At 40.4% G+C, this 17,592-nt stretch overlaps 1 protein-coding gene across 2 annotated transcripts in view; it reads right to left on the bottom strand.

Moving 5' to 3' along the window:
• Positions 1 to 1,727, bottom strand: part of Tbc1d19 (TBC1 domain family member 19) — a 104,635-nt gene extending 102,908 nt beyond the window's left edge. For both annotated transcript variants that reach the window (XM_021162116.3, XM_029477606.2), the window contains exon 1: positions 1,503 to 1,727. In XM_021162116.3, coding sequence (XP_021017775.2) covers positions 1,503 to 1,601 — 99 coding nt within the window. In that variant the 5' untranslated portion in view covers positions 1,602 to 1,727. The remainder of the gene's footprint in view (positions 1 to 1,502) is intronic.
• Positions 1,728 to 17,592: the final 15,865 nt, after the last annotated feature.

Below are 17,592 nucleotides of genomic sequence, written 5' to 3'. Positions count from 1 at the left end.
CAGAGAAAATCTCAAGAGTTTGCTTCACTCGTGACCTATATATGCTAACTGAAGCACCACATTTTCCTTGGCTTTTTGTTGCTATGATAAAACACTGCCCAAAAACAACTGGGGGTTGGGGGAGTAAAGAATTCATTTGTCTTACAAATGACAGCCTACCATGGAGAAAAGCCAGTGTAGCAACTCAAGGTAGAAACTACGGCAGAGACCAGGGATAATCTGCTCTCTGGCTTGCTCCAAGGCTCATCATTCAGTACCTTGATTATATAGCCTAGGCTTGCCTGCTTAGGGATGGTACCACCCACAGTGGGCTCGGCCATCCTATTTCAGTTAGGAATCACGGAAATGCCCCGTGCATATGTCCACAGAAGAAGCTTAGGAGATCAATTTCTCAATTAAGGTTTCCTCTTCTCAGGTGTTTTAAGTCAACTAACAAGATTAACCATCACATACCACACTCAGTAAAGATACACTTGAACAAAACTTTCAACCTACTTGACTTAACTGACATTTCTAAATTATCAAAAAAAAAAAAAAGATGTTTACTAAGTACACGAAGGATGTTCAACAAGAGAAAGCAAATTACGAATCTTAAAAATAAAAAAAAAATACTCCAACAAAATTTAAAGAATTAACATAATATAAATTTTATCCATCTTGGAGTTAAACTTGAAATCAACAAAAGGAAGAAACTGGAAAGATCTCCCCAAATTTGAAAACTAAACAATACATTTTCTGGACAATCCATGGGATAAAGATAAAGTTACAGAATATACATATTGGCATTATCCATAATCTCTAAACAACCCAAATATCCACCAGGTAAGTACTAACTAGAAAAACTAATGGCCAGGCTTCCAAACAATGGAATATTATTCAGCAATTAAAAGGAACAGAAGTACTAAAATACCAAGTTTGGATGGATCTCAAAATCCTAACGGGGACAGAAGCATCCACAAAAGTTTAGGTACTGTAGGATTCCATTCACACTACATTCTCATAGAGTAAAGCTCTCCTGGTTATTTTGTCTACTCGCAGGGCCGAGTCTGTTTAAATGAATTCAATAAACGCTAGGTGGGCACATTAAAAAAAAAAAATCACTGTAGGGAGAGCAAAGTGCAACAAAGTGACACATTAGAATAAAGCACATGGGGTCCCGATCCATCCACGAGACAGTAAAAGAGAAGGAAGGCATGCTGCTCGTGAGTCCAACATCTAAAAAAATAAAAAATAGGTCCCTTAAACGACTACAAGAATAAACGGGAGAAGCCTTGGCCATTCTCTGGCCTGAAGAAGGGCGTGATGCGCCCCACCCATCTTTAATAAAATACAATCGCCTCGCTCCTGGGTCTGAGCAAACAAGGTGCAAGGCTCAGGGAAGGGTTTAAAACAGCAAAAAGGGGTGGAGAGAGCAAAGAGCTCTGGCCTGGGTGAAGGCAGTGTAGCGGGCAGGTCATCCTGCGGCCTGCCGGTCTCCATAGCTTCCCATCAGCCCCGCTTACCCAGGCCTGCCGTTCCAGCTGAGCATACAAATTGGAGCCCTTGAGTTTCTGGACTATCTGGGCAATGATGAGGGACAGGTCCGACTCCTCCTGCAACATTTCCCCTGCCCTAACCCGCCAGCCGCGGGGACGGCCGCCCGCAAGGAAAGAATGCGCTGCAGGGTCCCACTCCTGGCCGCTGACACTTCTCCCGGACCTTTTTTCGGCAGGACTCCGCCAGCGGGCGTTGCCAGGCAACTGCTGGGCCGTGTGTCCGTCCCTCTCTGGTCCCCTCCGCATCTGAAAGACCTCGCACATGCGTTCCGAGGGCTGAAAGAGACCAGGGCCGGGAAGTAGATTTCATTGTTCCTACCCAGTCTGATCGAAAACACAGAACAAAAGCTTGTTCTTCCGCAGCCACAAAGTTTCAGATGTGCAAAAAAGAACCGAGAAAGGGGTGGGGTGTGTGTGTGTGTGTGTGTGTGTGTGTGTGTGTGTTGAAATTTACTATATAGACTCTGTATTATAGAGATTCTTAACTCTTCCACCAGTCAATCTCTGCAGAACACTCCTGTGAACACAATTGCTGCTGGTTACACCCCAAAATTATGGGCTCTGATACTAGCTGTTGCACTTAAGCGAGGTATTTAAATGGCAGAATTCAATTTACACCAGTTGGCAGGATGTTTTGATAGTTGGCTGAGGTAAGAAGCAATTCACGAAGTTGCATGTTTGTTTCCTTTGCGACTGTTTCTATTCTCTAGGCTTTATACAGCAGTGGTTCTCAATCTTCCTAATGCGGCCCCCTTTAATACAGTTCCTCATGTTGTGGTGAACACTAATCATAATTTTTTTTTTTTGCAGCTTCTTCATAACTGTAATGTTGCTATTGTTATGAAACACATATAAATATATGTGTTTTTCAATGCTCTTTTTTTAAAGGAAGTCTTTTTTAAGAGTTTATTTATTTAATGTATATGAGTGCACTGTCATATGGTTATAGATGGTTGTGAGTCACCATGTGGTTGCTGGGAATTGAACTCAGGACCTCTGGAAGAGCAGTTAGTGCTCTTGACCACTGAGCCATCTCTCCAGCCCTTTTTTTTTTTTTTTTTTTTTTTTTTTTGTGGTTCGGTTGGTAAACTGATTTTTTTTTTAATTTTTAATATTTTTATTACAAATTTTCCTCAGTTACATTTCCAATGCTATCCCAAAAGCCCCCCATAGCGCCCCCCACTTCCCTACCCACCCATTCCCATTCTTTTGGCCCTGGCATTCCCCTATATTGGGGCATATAAAGTTTGCAAGTCCAATGGGCCTCTCTTTCCAGTGATGGCCGACTAGGCCATCTTTCGATACATATGCAGCTAGAGACAAGAGCTCCGGGGTTCTGGTTAGTACATCCTGTTGTTCCAACAATAGGGTTGCAGATCCCTTTAGCTCCTTGGGTACTTTCTCTAGCTTCTCCATTGGGAGCCCTGTGATACATCCAATAGCTGACTGTGAACATCCACTCCTGTGTTTGCTAGGCCCCGGCATCGTCTCACAAGAGACAGCTATATTTGGGTCCTTTCAGCAAAATCTTGCTAGTGTATGCAATGGTGTCAGCGTTTAGAAGCTGATTATGGGATGGATCCCTGGATACGGCAGTCTCTAGATGGTCCATCCTTTCATCACAGCTCCAAACTTTGTCTCTGTAACTCCTTCCCTGGGTGTTTTGTTCCCAATTCTAAGAAGGGGCACAGTGTCCACATTTTGGTCTTCATTCTTCTTGAGTTTCATGCGTTTAGCAAATTGTATCTTATATCTTGGGTATCCTAAGTTTTGGGCTAATATCCACTTATCAGTGAATACATATTGTGTGAGTTCCTTTGTGATTGTGTTACCTCACTCAAGATGATGCCCTCTAGGTCCATCCATTTGGCTAGGAATTTCATAAATTCATTCTTTTTAATAGCTGAGTAGTACTCCATTGTGTAAATGTACCATAATTTCTGTATCCATTCCTCTGTTGAGGGACATCTGGGTTCTTTCCAGCTTCTGGATATTATAAATAGGGCTGCTATGAACATAGTGGAGCATGTGTCCTTCTTACCGGTTGGGACATATTCTGGATATATGCCCAGAAGAGGTATTGCTGGATCCTCCGGTAGTACTATGTCCAATTTTCTGAGGAACCGCCAGACTGATTTCCAGAGTGGTTGTACAAGCTTGCAATCCCACCAACAATGGAGGAGTGTTCCTCTTTCTCCACATCCTCGCCAGCATCTGCTGTCACCTGAATTTTTGATCTTAGCCATTCTGACTGGTGTGAGGTGGAATCTCAGGGTTGTTTTGATTTGCATTTCCCTGATGATTAAGGATGTTGAACATTTTTTCAGGTGCTTCTCTGCCATTCGGTATTCCTCAGGTGAGAATTCTTTGTTCAGTTCTGAGCCCCATTTTTTAATGGGGTTATTTGACTTTCTGGAGTCCACCTTCTTGAGTTCTTTATATATATTGGATATTAGTCCCTTATCTGCTTTAGGATAGGTAAAGATCCTTTCCCAATCTGTTGGTGGGTTTTTTGTCTTATTGATGGTGTCTTTAGCCTTGCAGAAGCTTTGCAGTTTCATGAGGTCCCACTTGTCAATTCTCGATCTTACAGCACAAGCCATTACTGTTCTATTCAAGAATTTTTCCCCTGTGCCCATATCTTCAAGGCTTTTCCCCACTTTCTCCTCTATAAGTTTCAGTGTCTCTGGTTTTATGTGAAGTTCCTTGATCCACTTAGACTTGACCTTAGTACAAGGAGATAGGAATGGATCGATTCGCATTCTTCTACATGTTAACAACCAGTTGTGCCAGCACCATTTGTTGAAAATGCTGTCTTTCTTCCACTGGATGTTTTTAGCTCCCTTGTCGAAGATCAAGTGACCATAGGTGTGTGGGTTCATTTCTGGGTCTTCAATTCTATTCCATTGGTCTATTTGTCTGTCACTATACCAGTACCATGCAGTTTTTATCACAATTGCTCTGTAGTAAAGCTTTAGGTCCGGCATGGTGATTCCACCAGAGGTTCTTTTATCCTTGAGAAGAGTTTTTGCTATCCTAGGTTTTTTGTTATTCCAGATGAATTTGCAGATTGCACTTTCTAATTCGTTGAAGAATTGAGTTGGAATTTTGATGGGGATTGCATTGAATCTGTAGATTGCTTTTGGCAAGATAGCCATTTTTACAATGTTGATCCTGCCAATCCATGAGCATGGGAGATCTTTCCATCTTCTGAGATCTTCTATAATTTCTTTCTTCAGAGACTTGAAGTTTTTATTATACAGATCTTTCACTTCCTTAGTTAGAGTCTCCAGCCCTTTTTTCAATGGTCTTAAGCAAGTCCTGTGAAAGGGTGGTTCTTGTGAACTGCTGTTCTAAAGTTTAGAATCATATCCTGGTATTAGTCTCCTTTCACATACAAATTAACCAACAACAATTACTAATACTTTTTTTTTAGTATTCTTAATTTTAAAATGACTAAGATCCCGACTGTCCTTGTCTTTAAGAAATTTACCATCTAGATTTCTATGCATTCATTCCATCTTTTAGTCACATGGTCCAACTTTCAGTTTATCAAGCATTTACATACAAGGAACTGTGTGAGCACAAATATTTAATAAGATGCAGTTTGTGTCCTCAAGGAAATATATGAAACATAGTTATAATTAGAAGTAACTGATTTAACTAATTGAACGTTAATCCAAAGGCCAATAGTAGGTCGGCAAAAGCCCTACGGTGTAATTACACATTAGAACAATATCACCAAAGTAGTTACGGATTAATTTTGGTTTTGTGTGTATACATTTTTTTTAAGCACGGCAAGAGTAGAATTTCAGGAAAACAGGCTGAGAATGCTGAAAAGGCTAGTTTAGCCTAATTACATTGAACTTTAATGAGCTTAAGAGTCACAAGAGGTTTTGTTAAATCAAACTCGGGTTCAGATTCAATAGGCCTCCAATGAGATCTGTTCATTTGAATTGCTGACAGTGGCCTGAAGATTGTAATGCTTGGGATCCAAGAGCAAACTCTAAATAGGGAAGGGACGAAAGCAGCTAGACAATAGGAATTCAGTGAGATTGGACACCTGCCATCTAGGTACATCTCCCACATACTGGCATTTGTCACACCATCACAGAGACACCGTGATGATAGATACAGATTCTAGATAATCTGCCTGGTCTGCACAGTTCAGAAAAACCCAGGCAGGAAAGAGATATTGTACTATCTTTGTTTCTTTACAAAACCTTCTTCCTCAACACAGAGTGTCTCAGACCTGTGAGTGAATATAACACTATTCTTTGTAGTTCCTCCAAGTCAATAGCCCACCTGATCATGAACCTGTTTAAAACAACCTGGACTTAAACAACAATAAAAAATAAAAATGGTGGTAAATGCTCCTTTGATGTTGCAAAAAAAGGAATGATATGGAGAGAGATAATCATGTTTGCCTAGGCTTAGGAGTGTCTTGGGGCAAAGAAGCAAGACTCCTGCATTCAGAAAACATCCTAGCTCCCTTCCTAGAGAATTATGTGATTTTTTTTTCCTTCCCCATGAGAACTTCAGCTTCCTCACCTGAAAAAGAAAGAAAATCCCATCCTGGAGAGTATTCTTTAAAGAAAGGATACCTAGTATTATAATGTCAATGAGTAAGATATTGCAACTGACATAATTATGGAAAACAATATCCCATAACACTGACAGGAAACAGAAAGTAACTAAACACATAAGAAACGTGAATGTGTCCAGCCCAAGTTTTTGTACAGATAGATGCTTTAAATCGTCTCTGAGAGAGCAATGTTCAGGTTTAAAGCAACCGTCAAGAAGTTGGTGTAGATTTAATTTTCAAATCATACACAAGAAAATAAACCTTTAATCATAACACTAAAAAATGTTTCCTACAAACAAAGAAGCAGGTGTGATGGAGTGTGATTCAATTAAAGACTGCCCTCTGCTCCCTTTTTCAAATTTAATTTGGCAAGACCTTTCGAAGCACCTGCTTCAGAGGAAGGCTGGCAGGAGTACAAAGATCAGTAAGGACTATCCCTTCTCTCAAAGAATTCTTAGTTCCCCGGGGATGATGTAGCCAGTATGCAAAGAGCTTTAATAAATGACAGGCCCATCATTCTCCCACCTGTATGCACCTTTTTCTGTATTCAGGTCCCTGTTCCACAGTTAACTGAAGAGGAAAAGCCTCCACTAGAGGACTTGAATTCAACATCGTTACTGTACCCGCAATAAGTAGAGACTGGGAAAATCCTCTAATTTCACATTTCAAGGTGAGAATTGACTCAGCCTACTATGTGAATAACAGAGTCCAAAGTCACCTGAGTGGTTACAGCTGCCTAAACAGAGGCATAAGTTAAAAAGTCACAGAAAGACATTTCCTGAAATACCCTCTGAGTGGTGTTTCTGAATCATCAGAATTGGTCTCTGGGCCCAACACATCTGTGGTGGTTTGAATAGATATGACCCCCATACACTCAAGTGTTTGAATGCTTGGCCTATGGGAAATGGCACTATTAGGAGGTATGGCCTTGTTGGAGGAAGTGTGTCACTGTGGGGTGGGCTTTGAGGCCTCCTATGATCAAGTGATGCCCAGTGTGGCACAGTCTCCTTCTGCTGCCTTCGGATCACGATGTAGAATTCTCAGCTCCTTCTCTAGCACCATGTCTACTTGCATGCTACTAGGCTTCTCACCATAACAGTAATGGACGAAACCTCTGAATCTCTAAGCCAGTCCCAATGAATGTTTTCCTTTATAAGAGTTGCTTTGGTCATAGTGTCTCTTCATAGCAATAAAACCCTAAGATGTCACCTTTCTCAGCTGTGCTCTGATTTCTGTGTGGATCTCACTGGATAGCAGTCAAACATACGTGTGAAAAGCGCTGAACAGTGGTACCTTATGAAAGGATGTGAATTATGTCAATAGCATCCTCCCCACTCCCATAAGTCACTGAGGTGCACTCCAGAGGTACTATGAAGCACCCTCTTTATTCCATGAACTGTACCAGCTACACTGATAATTATTCTCCTTTGTTTTAAAAGAAGACACTGTTTTAGCACATCGTATTTCGGAATTTATTGAACTGTACTCTGTCAAGGATAGGATAGCCCTTTGAAAATATGGTCTGAGATCATATGACAAGAGGAGAATATTTGCAAATGGTATTTAAAAAAAAATAGATTAGACCTGGTGACTTGAGAAGGAAGTAGTTTGTTTGTAAATTACTTTCATCTAATTCCAATAATTGGAAACCACTCTATAAAATTCTCAGTGATTGTCTCTGGTTGTACAAATGGAAATGGACTTTAGAAATACAATTTGTTCTATTTGAAGCAAGGGGGATTTACTGGTTAATAAAAAAGAAAAAAAGGGAGAAAGTGATGCCCTAGTTTCTCTGGTTCCTTCCTGCAGTCAGGGCTGACGGTAGAGCAAGTTCGCCTAGCTCAGTGCCTCTTCTGTTCTCTAAGCACCATTCTGTTTGCTTGTCCCACCAAACTTTCACACACACACATTCACATATTTTCACCCTAGATATTATTTTTTCCAGGTCTTTTCTTATTTTATATGTGCTTCTCTTTACTGTCTCCTTGGAAACTTACATGCCATCTGCCATCTTTGTGTATGCACATTGCCAGTTTTCTTGAATGTGTAACAATATGCACAAGACAAGTGAATATGTAAATAATGTACTAAAGTATTAGCACTTGAGGTCAAGTTGAAGAGTACAATTGAATCTTTGAATTCATCATGGGCATTCACAAACTGTTCATATGTTTGCAGATGAAAAATTAGGGTAAGCTTATAGAACTAGAAACATCCAAGGCCCAGTAATCAAGAGCAGCACCCTTGAGTAGACAGAGAATAGAACTTCAACAAATAAGCACAGACTCACCGAAGATGCCCTTAGCAGGAAAGGCCCTGGAGCAAGGGCCAAGCATCTATTACCAGGTCTTGGCCCTGAAATAAATTTGGTACAGGGTATGGAATAAGACTGTGAAACTTGGAGCAAAGTGGGTGAACAAAGAGAATCCTTTGATTGAGAAATTGAATTAAATGTTTATTGTACAGAAGAGAGGGGGCAGGTAAAAAGGCAAAGACTGTAATTTTTTTTAACAAAAAAGAAAGCAATGCTTCTTAGTACAAAATTTCTATGAGTTATCTTGCTTTTTTTGTTAAAAAAAAATGGCAAGACGGTACTCCAGTGCATGTGTTCAATACTGTGATGGAAAAAAAACTATGAATAATACAACATTCTTAAAATCAATGCACCATTGCAATCCTTAGCTCTAGTATACCCTCTAACACCCAGCCAATAAATACATAACACCACTGCATAGTCTCTCAGACATCCCAGTGTCATTTATCTCAGTGACCACATCTAGACCCTATTCTACATTTTGTGGCCATCCTCCCTGACCCTCTCTCCCATGCTTGTTCCTCTATCAGTGTGATGACTGCCACTGTCCCTTTCATATATAAGTTCTTACCTCACTGTTGGTTTTATGGACATAACTCCATATAGCAGCTAGCTCTTAAGCAGTTCTGGTTGAAGTAAAACACAACTATCTCCAGTTTCCTTCAGGTTGCAGATTTGTGGGTTCTTGGAGATTTAAGTATAACTTTCCAGCTCAACAAGATCTTCTAAACCCAGCAATGGAGAAAGAAAAGTGCTAAGAGAGGTGAATCTGTCCTTATTACCAAGAGCCAATGAAGAAGATTATGGAGAAAGGAGAAGGGAGGGAGAGAATGAAAAGAAGGGAGAGGATGAGAGAAGATGAATATTTTGAGAATTTGATTCACACAACTGGGGTAGCATCAAGTGAGAGTTGATACTTGTGGTGGTTTGAATATACTTGGCCCATAAGAAATGCTACTATTATGAGATGGTACCTTGTTGAAGTAAGACTGTGTATGTGGGCTTTGAGGGCTTCTAGTGCTCAAGCTCCACCCAATGCAGAAGAGACAGTCTTCTCTTGGGTGCCTTCAGATCAAATGGTAGGACTTTCCAGTCCTCCGGACCCAAGTCTGCCTGCATAATGCCATGCTTCCCACATGATGATAATGGGCTGAACCTCTGAAACTGTATGCCAGACCCCATTAAATATTCACCTTTATAAGAATTAAATGAAATATTCACCTTTATAAGGTTATGGCATCTCTTCACAGCAATGGAAACCCCAATTAAGACAATACAATAGTATTGAGTCTGAAATGAATACAGACCAGCAGGCTAGAAACTCAGAAAGAACTTCTACGTTACAGTCCTGACACAGAATCCTTTCTTCTTGACTTGGCTATAAGAGACCATCACATGATGGAAGACGTCCACCTAAAATCAGCTGATTGCAAGCACTCCTTAAGTCTGTCAGATAATCTCATGGCAGCATCTGTATTAGTGATTAAATAACTTGTGCGGTAGCCTTGCCACAGAGCCACATGGTAATAACCACTTCTCAGGTCTTCGTGATCTTGAAATGACCCTTTAATCAGCCATGTCCTGGTCACAATTTCCCCAGAGTCATCTCCCTGATATCTCCATAACACTTGTACTTTGTTTCTGTTTCTAAGTGCTCTAGGGGTCTTGTCTGTATTGTGCCATTCTTTTGTTCATTGTTTCTCTGTTGAGTGAGATTCCATACTTTGGACCTAAACACTTGAGTTGGGTACAGGATCCATTCAAGATGCTGTCTGTAAGAATCTGTATCCGGTGGTCCATTGTGCCCCAGTCAAGATGTAAGACTGTCTTCAGATTTCCCCAAACAAAACAAATTTTAATTATGGAACTAAACACAAAATATGTGCAAATTGCACTTTTATTATGAGAAACAAAATGTGTGTGTGTGTGGGGGGGGAACAAATTGTAGTCCCTAGGGCAGAAAGAGGGAAGGCCATGATTCACCAGGAATAATTTTTGTTTGTTTGATGATGTTATTTAATGTCCAATCATGCTGGCAACACTTTAAAACAGTGTTCCTAGAACACTACATCATACAAATAAATGATTCCATCTTAATAGACTCACTTGCTGGAACCACTTCACTGGATAACATGAAAAAAAGGAAAAGACAGGAAGTGAGGACAGTCAAAAATACATTCTATGTTATTCAGGATATGAGTAAAGGTATAAAATTGTTAATCAATGTTAAGATTTATCTCTACATCACTGAGATGTTAGTTGTCATAGCAAATTTGGAAAGCTAAACTTTTCATTTTCCTTTAGCAACAGTGGAATATATTCTTTCCAAGGGTGGAATTCATAGAATCAAGTAAGTCACACAATGTGATGTAGGCGTAGTTCCAGGTTCACAACTGAGTTTGCTGAAAATTTGTACAGCAATTTTCCACTCTCCTGGAATGTGCATCTTGCAGCATGTGCCTGGCTATTGACTCATTTCTTTGCCATGCACTTTTAGTTTCAGGAATGCAAAGGAAAAAGATGTAATGCTGTTTTATTTAACCCTTGACACTCCCACAAGTTAAGAGATATTGTCTCTAATTGTTAACAGATTAAGGTGCCAACATTTGAAATTTGATAATTTGTCTAAAGTTACAGTAAAGTTCCAAATGGCAGAGCTGAGATCAGAACCCAACTTCACATTTTTCCCTTTGACAAATCATCTTTTTTGCCTCAAAATTTTTCAGTCCTGGGTATGGATGGATGGTTGGTGGGTATGTGTTGCAGGCAGGTGGGAGAGATAGCTTCTAATGCCATATAGTACGTCAGGACAACCACAGTTGGCAGCAATTAACCAGGTAAATCAAAACATTTAGAAGGATTTTTTAAAATTTTTTTCTCATACATTACATCCTGACAGCAGTCTCTCCTCCCATCACACCTCCTCCATTGCCTTTAGAAGAACAAGAAGGAAGAGAAAAAGGAGGAGGGGGCAGAGGAGGGAGTCCTCTGAATGAGGCATAACAAGTTACAATAAGACTAAGCAAGCACAAACCCTCATATCAAGGCTGGATGAGGGAACCCAATAGGAAGAAAATCATTCCCAATATTAGGAGTTCCACAAGAATACCAAGCTACATATCCATCACATACATGCAGAAGACCTAGCTCAGACCTATACCAGGTTCCTGATTGTCTCTTCAGTCTTTGTAAGGTCCTATGAGCCCTGCTTAGTTGGTTCTTTGAGCCAACTAGAAGGGTTTTAAATGAAATTTCCAAAACCAAAAAATAATAAATTTTTGAAGTGATGGATCCTTCCTATTATCCTAATTGTATACATGTATTGAAGGATCACACCTTCTTACCCAATTATTGGCAAAAACAAAACAAAAGCAAAAAAGTTTCAACAAAAACTTGGCGGAATAAAAGATTTATTTGGCTTTCGCATTCACATGAGAGAGAAGTCAAGGCAATAACTTTAAGCAAAAACCATATGGGAATGACACTTGCTGGTTCATGCACAAGTTTATGCTTGTCTAGCTTTTCCAGACAGCCCATAACCACATGCCTACCAAGGGAACAACACAACTTACAGAGGGCTTCACACACATACACACACACACACACACATTTAATTAATAATCAAAACATACTCACAGGCCAATCTGATCTGGACTATTCCTACAGTGAAATTCCCTTCTCAGGTGATTCCAGGCTGTGTCAAATTAACATTTAATGCTAAGACAAAAAAGATGTTTATAAACCTCCCTCCCCTTTTGTGATACTATTGAAATTTGAGAACATTCATTGCCTAAAAGCTCACCAATATCTTTGCACATTTCTATAAGTTTTTCCTGAATATCTAAAATCTTCCTTTACACTATTAATTTCTTTTTTCTTTTTTCCTATTATTGAAAATCGATTCTTTCATCATACAATATATCCTGATTATATTTTCTCCTCTCTCTACTTCTGGCTCCTTCCCACCTCCCCACCTCACTGGAGCCGGTCCTTTTCTGTCTCTTATTAGAAAAGAACAGAGAATATCTTATGTCTGTATAGATGTGTCACCTGTCAGAAATGAATCTGATGGCCTATGACTTAGGCAGGAAATAGGAAGAGAGAGAATTCTGGGATAGAGCCAGGCAGGGGAAGATCTGGCTGTGAAGATGTGAGGAGACAGATGTGTGGTACCAGAGCACGGGTAACCAGCTACGTGGCAGAGTGTAGGTTAAAATAAATCTTAAGTTATGATTCTAGTCAGAGAAGAGCCTAGCTATATGGTCAAGGTATTTGTAAATATATTTTGAGTCTGAATCTTTATTTCTGGGAGAATGGGGCTGGGAGGAAGAACCAAGGCCTAACTTCTACAGACTTCTGCTGCAGAAAATATTAAAAATGAACCACCAAGCTCCTGTACTCCAACTCTCTGCCCACCAACTCTCCGGTGGGGCCAGAGCTCCCGAGTTCCCTTCACTGCTACTCCAGCCCATGCGATGACTGTCTACCCTGTGGTCAGCTACCACAACACCCAGCAAACCAATAGAAACAAAACTCTTGAAGCTTATAATTAACCAATCAGATTTATGTATCAATAAATTCTCAATTCACAGGATACCAGTACAATAATTTCAAAACCAATTGATAATGGTTCTGAAAAGCTACCCATCTAGATTAGACAAATTATCTTAATTATTCTATCGTTTGTGATATCATAACTACCTGTGGCTATATAAAGCCACGCTGGTTCAAGATCTTCTTCCTGTCCATCTACCTCCATCTTGGCTTCTCCTCTTCCCTCTTCTGTCACTCTGTCCCTGCAACTCCGAACTCTGTCTCCCTTTTCCTGTCCAATCACAGGCCTCCTGATACACTAATATTTTAATGTAATTAGACAGGGAAAATCCTGTGACAGACTTCTAAGAGATAAAAACCAAACACAACAATAAAATATAATGAAATTAAAACTACCATATCAACACTGGACATGGCAAGCTAACAGGAAAAAAGGAATTCCAAGAGCAGGCAAAAGTGACACAGTCATTCTCACAGTCAGGATTCCCATACAAATACTAAGCTAATAGCTATAATATATATGCAGAAGACCTGGTACAGGCCTGTAGAGGTCCTGTGCTTGCTGCTTCCATCTCTGTGAACTCACGTGCACCACTCAGCTGATTCAAAGGGCCCTATTCTCCTGGTGTCTTCCTTCCCCTTCGGCTCTTTTTATTATTTTTTTTCTGCCTCCTCTTCCTCTGGATTCTTTGAACTCTAAGGAGAGGGATTTGATGGTGATCTCCAACTTAGATTCTCTCCCTGCATAGTATCTGGCTGTGGGTTTCTGCATGTGTTTCCATCTGATGCCAGGGAAACCTCTCCTGTGATGACCAGCTAAGGCACTGATCTAGGAATATAGCAGACTATCTTTAGGATTGATCTTATTGATACTTTTTTTAGACCAGAATTTGGTTTCAACCTAGGCCTCTGGGCTATCTAGTCTCTGGATCTTAGTTACCCAAGCAGTGACAGGTATGAGCCCCTTCTCAGACTGTGGGCCTTACATCAAATCAGACATTGGTTGGCTACTCCCACAAACTTGTGCCATCATTACTCTAGTATATTTTGCAGATAGGACAGGTTATAGGTCAAAAGTTTTGTGGCTGTGTTGGTGTGTGCATTTCTCTTTTGGTAGCCTGCAGAGTAACTTCACACTCCAAAGAGACTAGAACATAAGGGTTAGGGCTCCATATAGGCATTAACTCAATTTCTTTGTGTTCGATGAGTTGTGTAGATGTTGTCTTTGGCAATGAGTCCCCACTGTCCATTTGTATAGAGCAACTCTTTGACTTAGCAACAGCCTAGGTTGTTTGAGAGTTTCCATGGAACTCCTTTGGCCAACAACTCAACTGAATGCAACCCAGTTCCACCACTGAGAGTCTTGACTGGTAACAAGAGATGCCCAGTTGAGACTCCATATCCCGCATTACTAGGAATCCTCATTGTGATCACCTTTATACATTCCAGAACACTTCCACTGCACTAGGGTTCCACACTACCCACCAAACGTCCTCCAATTCCAGCTCTCTCTGCCCCCACTCTCCTCCTCCACCACATCTCCCACACCTCCTCACGCTCCCACCCCCTTCCACCCACAGACTGCCTGTAAAATCTTTCTATTTTCCCCTGCCAGAGAGATCCATGCATACTCCCCAGACCCCTCCCCTTTACCGAATCTTTCTGAGTCTACCAATTTTACTTAATAGCTAATATCCACTTATAAGTGAATATTATCTTTCTGGGCTTGGGTTAGCTCACATAGGATGATTTTTTTCTAGTTCCATCCATTTGCACACAAATTCCCCGATGTCTTTTTTTTTTTCAGTAGCTGAGTAAATACTTCATTGTGTAAATGTACCACATTTTCTTTATCCATTCTTCTGTTGATGGACATCTAGATTGTTTCCAATTTCTTTCTATTATGAATAAAGCCACAATGAATATGTTTGAGCAAGTGTCTTTGTGGTAGGATGGCACATCTTTTGGGTATATGCCCAAGAAAGGTGGATAGAGTACCAACTTTCTGAGGAAGTGCCATATTGATTTCCATGGTAGTGGTACAAGTTTGCACTCCCACAAGCAATGGAGGGGCATTCCCCTTGTTCTACATCCTTATTGGCATGAGCTGTCACTTGTGTTATTGATATTAGTCATTCTGACAGTTGTAAGATGGAATCTCAAAATAGTTTTGACTTGCATTTTGTGTTGGTTTAAATGGGTATGGCCCTATAGATTTATGTATTTAAATGCTTGGCCCATAGAGAATAGACTATCAGGGGGAGTGGGTGTGGTCTTGTTGGAAGAAGTGTATTAATGTGGGGACAGGTTTTGAGATCTCCAATGCTCAAGCTATGCCCATTATGGCACACAGTCTCTTTCTGCTACCTGGGGATCAAGGTGTGGAACTCTCAGCTGCTCCAGCACCATGGTTGCCTGCACGCTGCCATGCTTGTTGCCATGGTCCCCACCATGATGATAATGGACTAAGTCTCTGAAAGTGTAAACCAGAACCAATTAAATGTTTTCATTTTAAAAAGTTGCCATGATGATGGTGTCTCTTCACAGCAATGAAACCCTATCTAAATCAAATTTCCCTGATGACTAAGTATGTTGAACATTTACTGAAGTGTTTCTCAGCCATTTGAGTTTCCTCTATTAAGAATTCTCTGAGCCGGGTGTGGTGGCACACGCCTTTAATCCCAGCACTTGGGAGGCAGAGGCAGGCAGATTTCTGAGTTTGAGGCCAGCCTGGTCTACAGAGTGAGTTCCAGGACAGCCAGGGCTATACAGAGAAACTCTGTCTCAAAAAAAAAAAAAAAAAAAAAAAAAAAAAAAAAAAAAAAAAGATTTCTCTGTTTAGGGAGGAGAGGCCCTTGGTCATGAGAAGATCATATGCAGGGGAATGCCAGGGCCAGGAAGCAGGAGTGGGTGGGTAGGGGAGCAGAGCAGGGGGAATGTATAGGGGACTTTTGGGATAGCATTTGAAATGTAAATGAAGAAAATGTCTAATAAAAAAAGAATTCTCTGTTTAGATCTGTTCCATGTTTTTAATTAGATTATTTGGTTTATTGATGTCTAGTTTCTTGAGTTCTTTATATATTTTGGATATTATTCTTCTATCAAATGGGGAGTTAGTTTTTAAAAAAAAGCTTTTACCATTCTGTAGACTGTGACTTTGTCAGATTGATATGTTCTTTGCCTTACACAAGCTTCTCAATTTCATGAATTGTTCACTAATTGTTGATCTTAGTGCCTATGCTACTGATGTTCTATTCAGAAAGCCATCTCTTGTGCCAGTGCATTCAAGGCTATTCCCTGCTTTCTCTTCTATCTGTATCAGTCAATCTAATTTTATGTTGAGGTCTTTGATAGCCTTGGAGTTGAGTTTTGTGCAGGGTGATAGCATGGATCTATTTGCATTTTTCTACATGTAAACATTTAGTTTGACAACTACGATCTGTTGAAGATGCTGTCTTTCTTCCAGTGTTTATTGCTGGCTTCCTTATCAAGAATCAGGTGTCTATGCATGTGTGGATTTATGTTTGGGTCTTCAATTAAATTTCATTGATAAGCATGTCTGTTTTATGCCAATACCATGCAGATTTTTATTACTAAAGCTCTGTAGTACAACTTGAAATTGGAAATAGTGAGACCTCCAGTAGTTCTTTTATTGTGAAGATTGTTTTAGCTATCCAGATTTTGTTTTGTTTCTCCATATGAAATTGAGAATTGTCTTTTCAAGATCAATGAAGAATTGTGTTGGAATGTTGATGAGGATTTCATTGAATCTGTAGATTGATATTTTTGGTTGGAAGGCCATTTCTTTTCTTTTGGGGGGGTTCTTGTTTTTTATTGGATATTTTCTTTATTTACAATTCAAATGTTATCCCCTTTACTGGATCACCCCCGCAACCCCCATCCGATCCTCCCTCCCCCTGCTTCTATGAGGGTGGGTGCTTCTGCACCTACCCACCCACTCCCACCTCCTGGCCCTCAGTTCCCCTGCACTGGGGCAACTATCGATGGAAGGTCATTTTTTTTAATTAGATATTTTCTTTATTTACATTTCAAATGCTATCCTGAAAGTTCCCCATACCCTCCCACCCCTGCCCTGCTCCCCTACCCACCCACCCCCACTTCTTGGCCCTGGCATTCCCCTGTACTGAGGCATATAAAGTTTGCAAGACCTAGGGGCCTCTGGAAGTCATTTCTAATATGTTAATCCTACCCATCCATGAACATGGAAGATCTTCCCATCTTCTGATATTTTACTACAGTTTCTTTCTTCATAGACTTGATGTTTTTGATTTACTCAAAGAACCAACTCTTTGTTTCATTGAGTCCTTGTCTTGTTCCCATTGTTTCTAATTTATTGGTCTCAACCCTTAGTTTGATTATTTCCTGCCATCTACTTCTCTTATGTGTGTGCTTCTTTTTGTTCTAGAGCTTTCCAGTGCTGTTAGTTGCTTATATAAGATCTCTCTGTGTCTCTGTCTCTGTCCCTGTCTCTCTCTGTCTCTCCCTCCCTCCCTCCCTCCCTGCCCCCCCTCTATCTAATGCAGGCACTTAGTGCTATGAACTTTCCTCTCTGCTCTGCTTTCATTGTGTCCCATAAGTTTGTC

Source organism: Mus caroli, unplaced genomic scaffold (genome assembly GCF_978045245.1).
Source record: "Mus caroli unplaced genomic scaffold, Mus_caroli_1 scaffold_4, whole genome shotgun sequence".
In the NCBI taxonomy this organism is placed as follows: Eukaryota; Metazoa; Chordata; class Mammalia; order Rodentia; family Muridae; genus Mus; species Mus caroli.
Note: the sequence above shows the minus strand (reverse complement) of the source record. Positions and strands in the feature narration are given on the sequence as shown.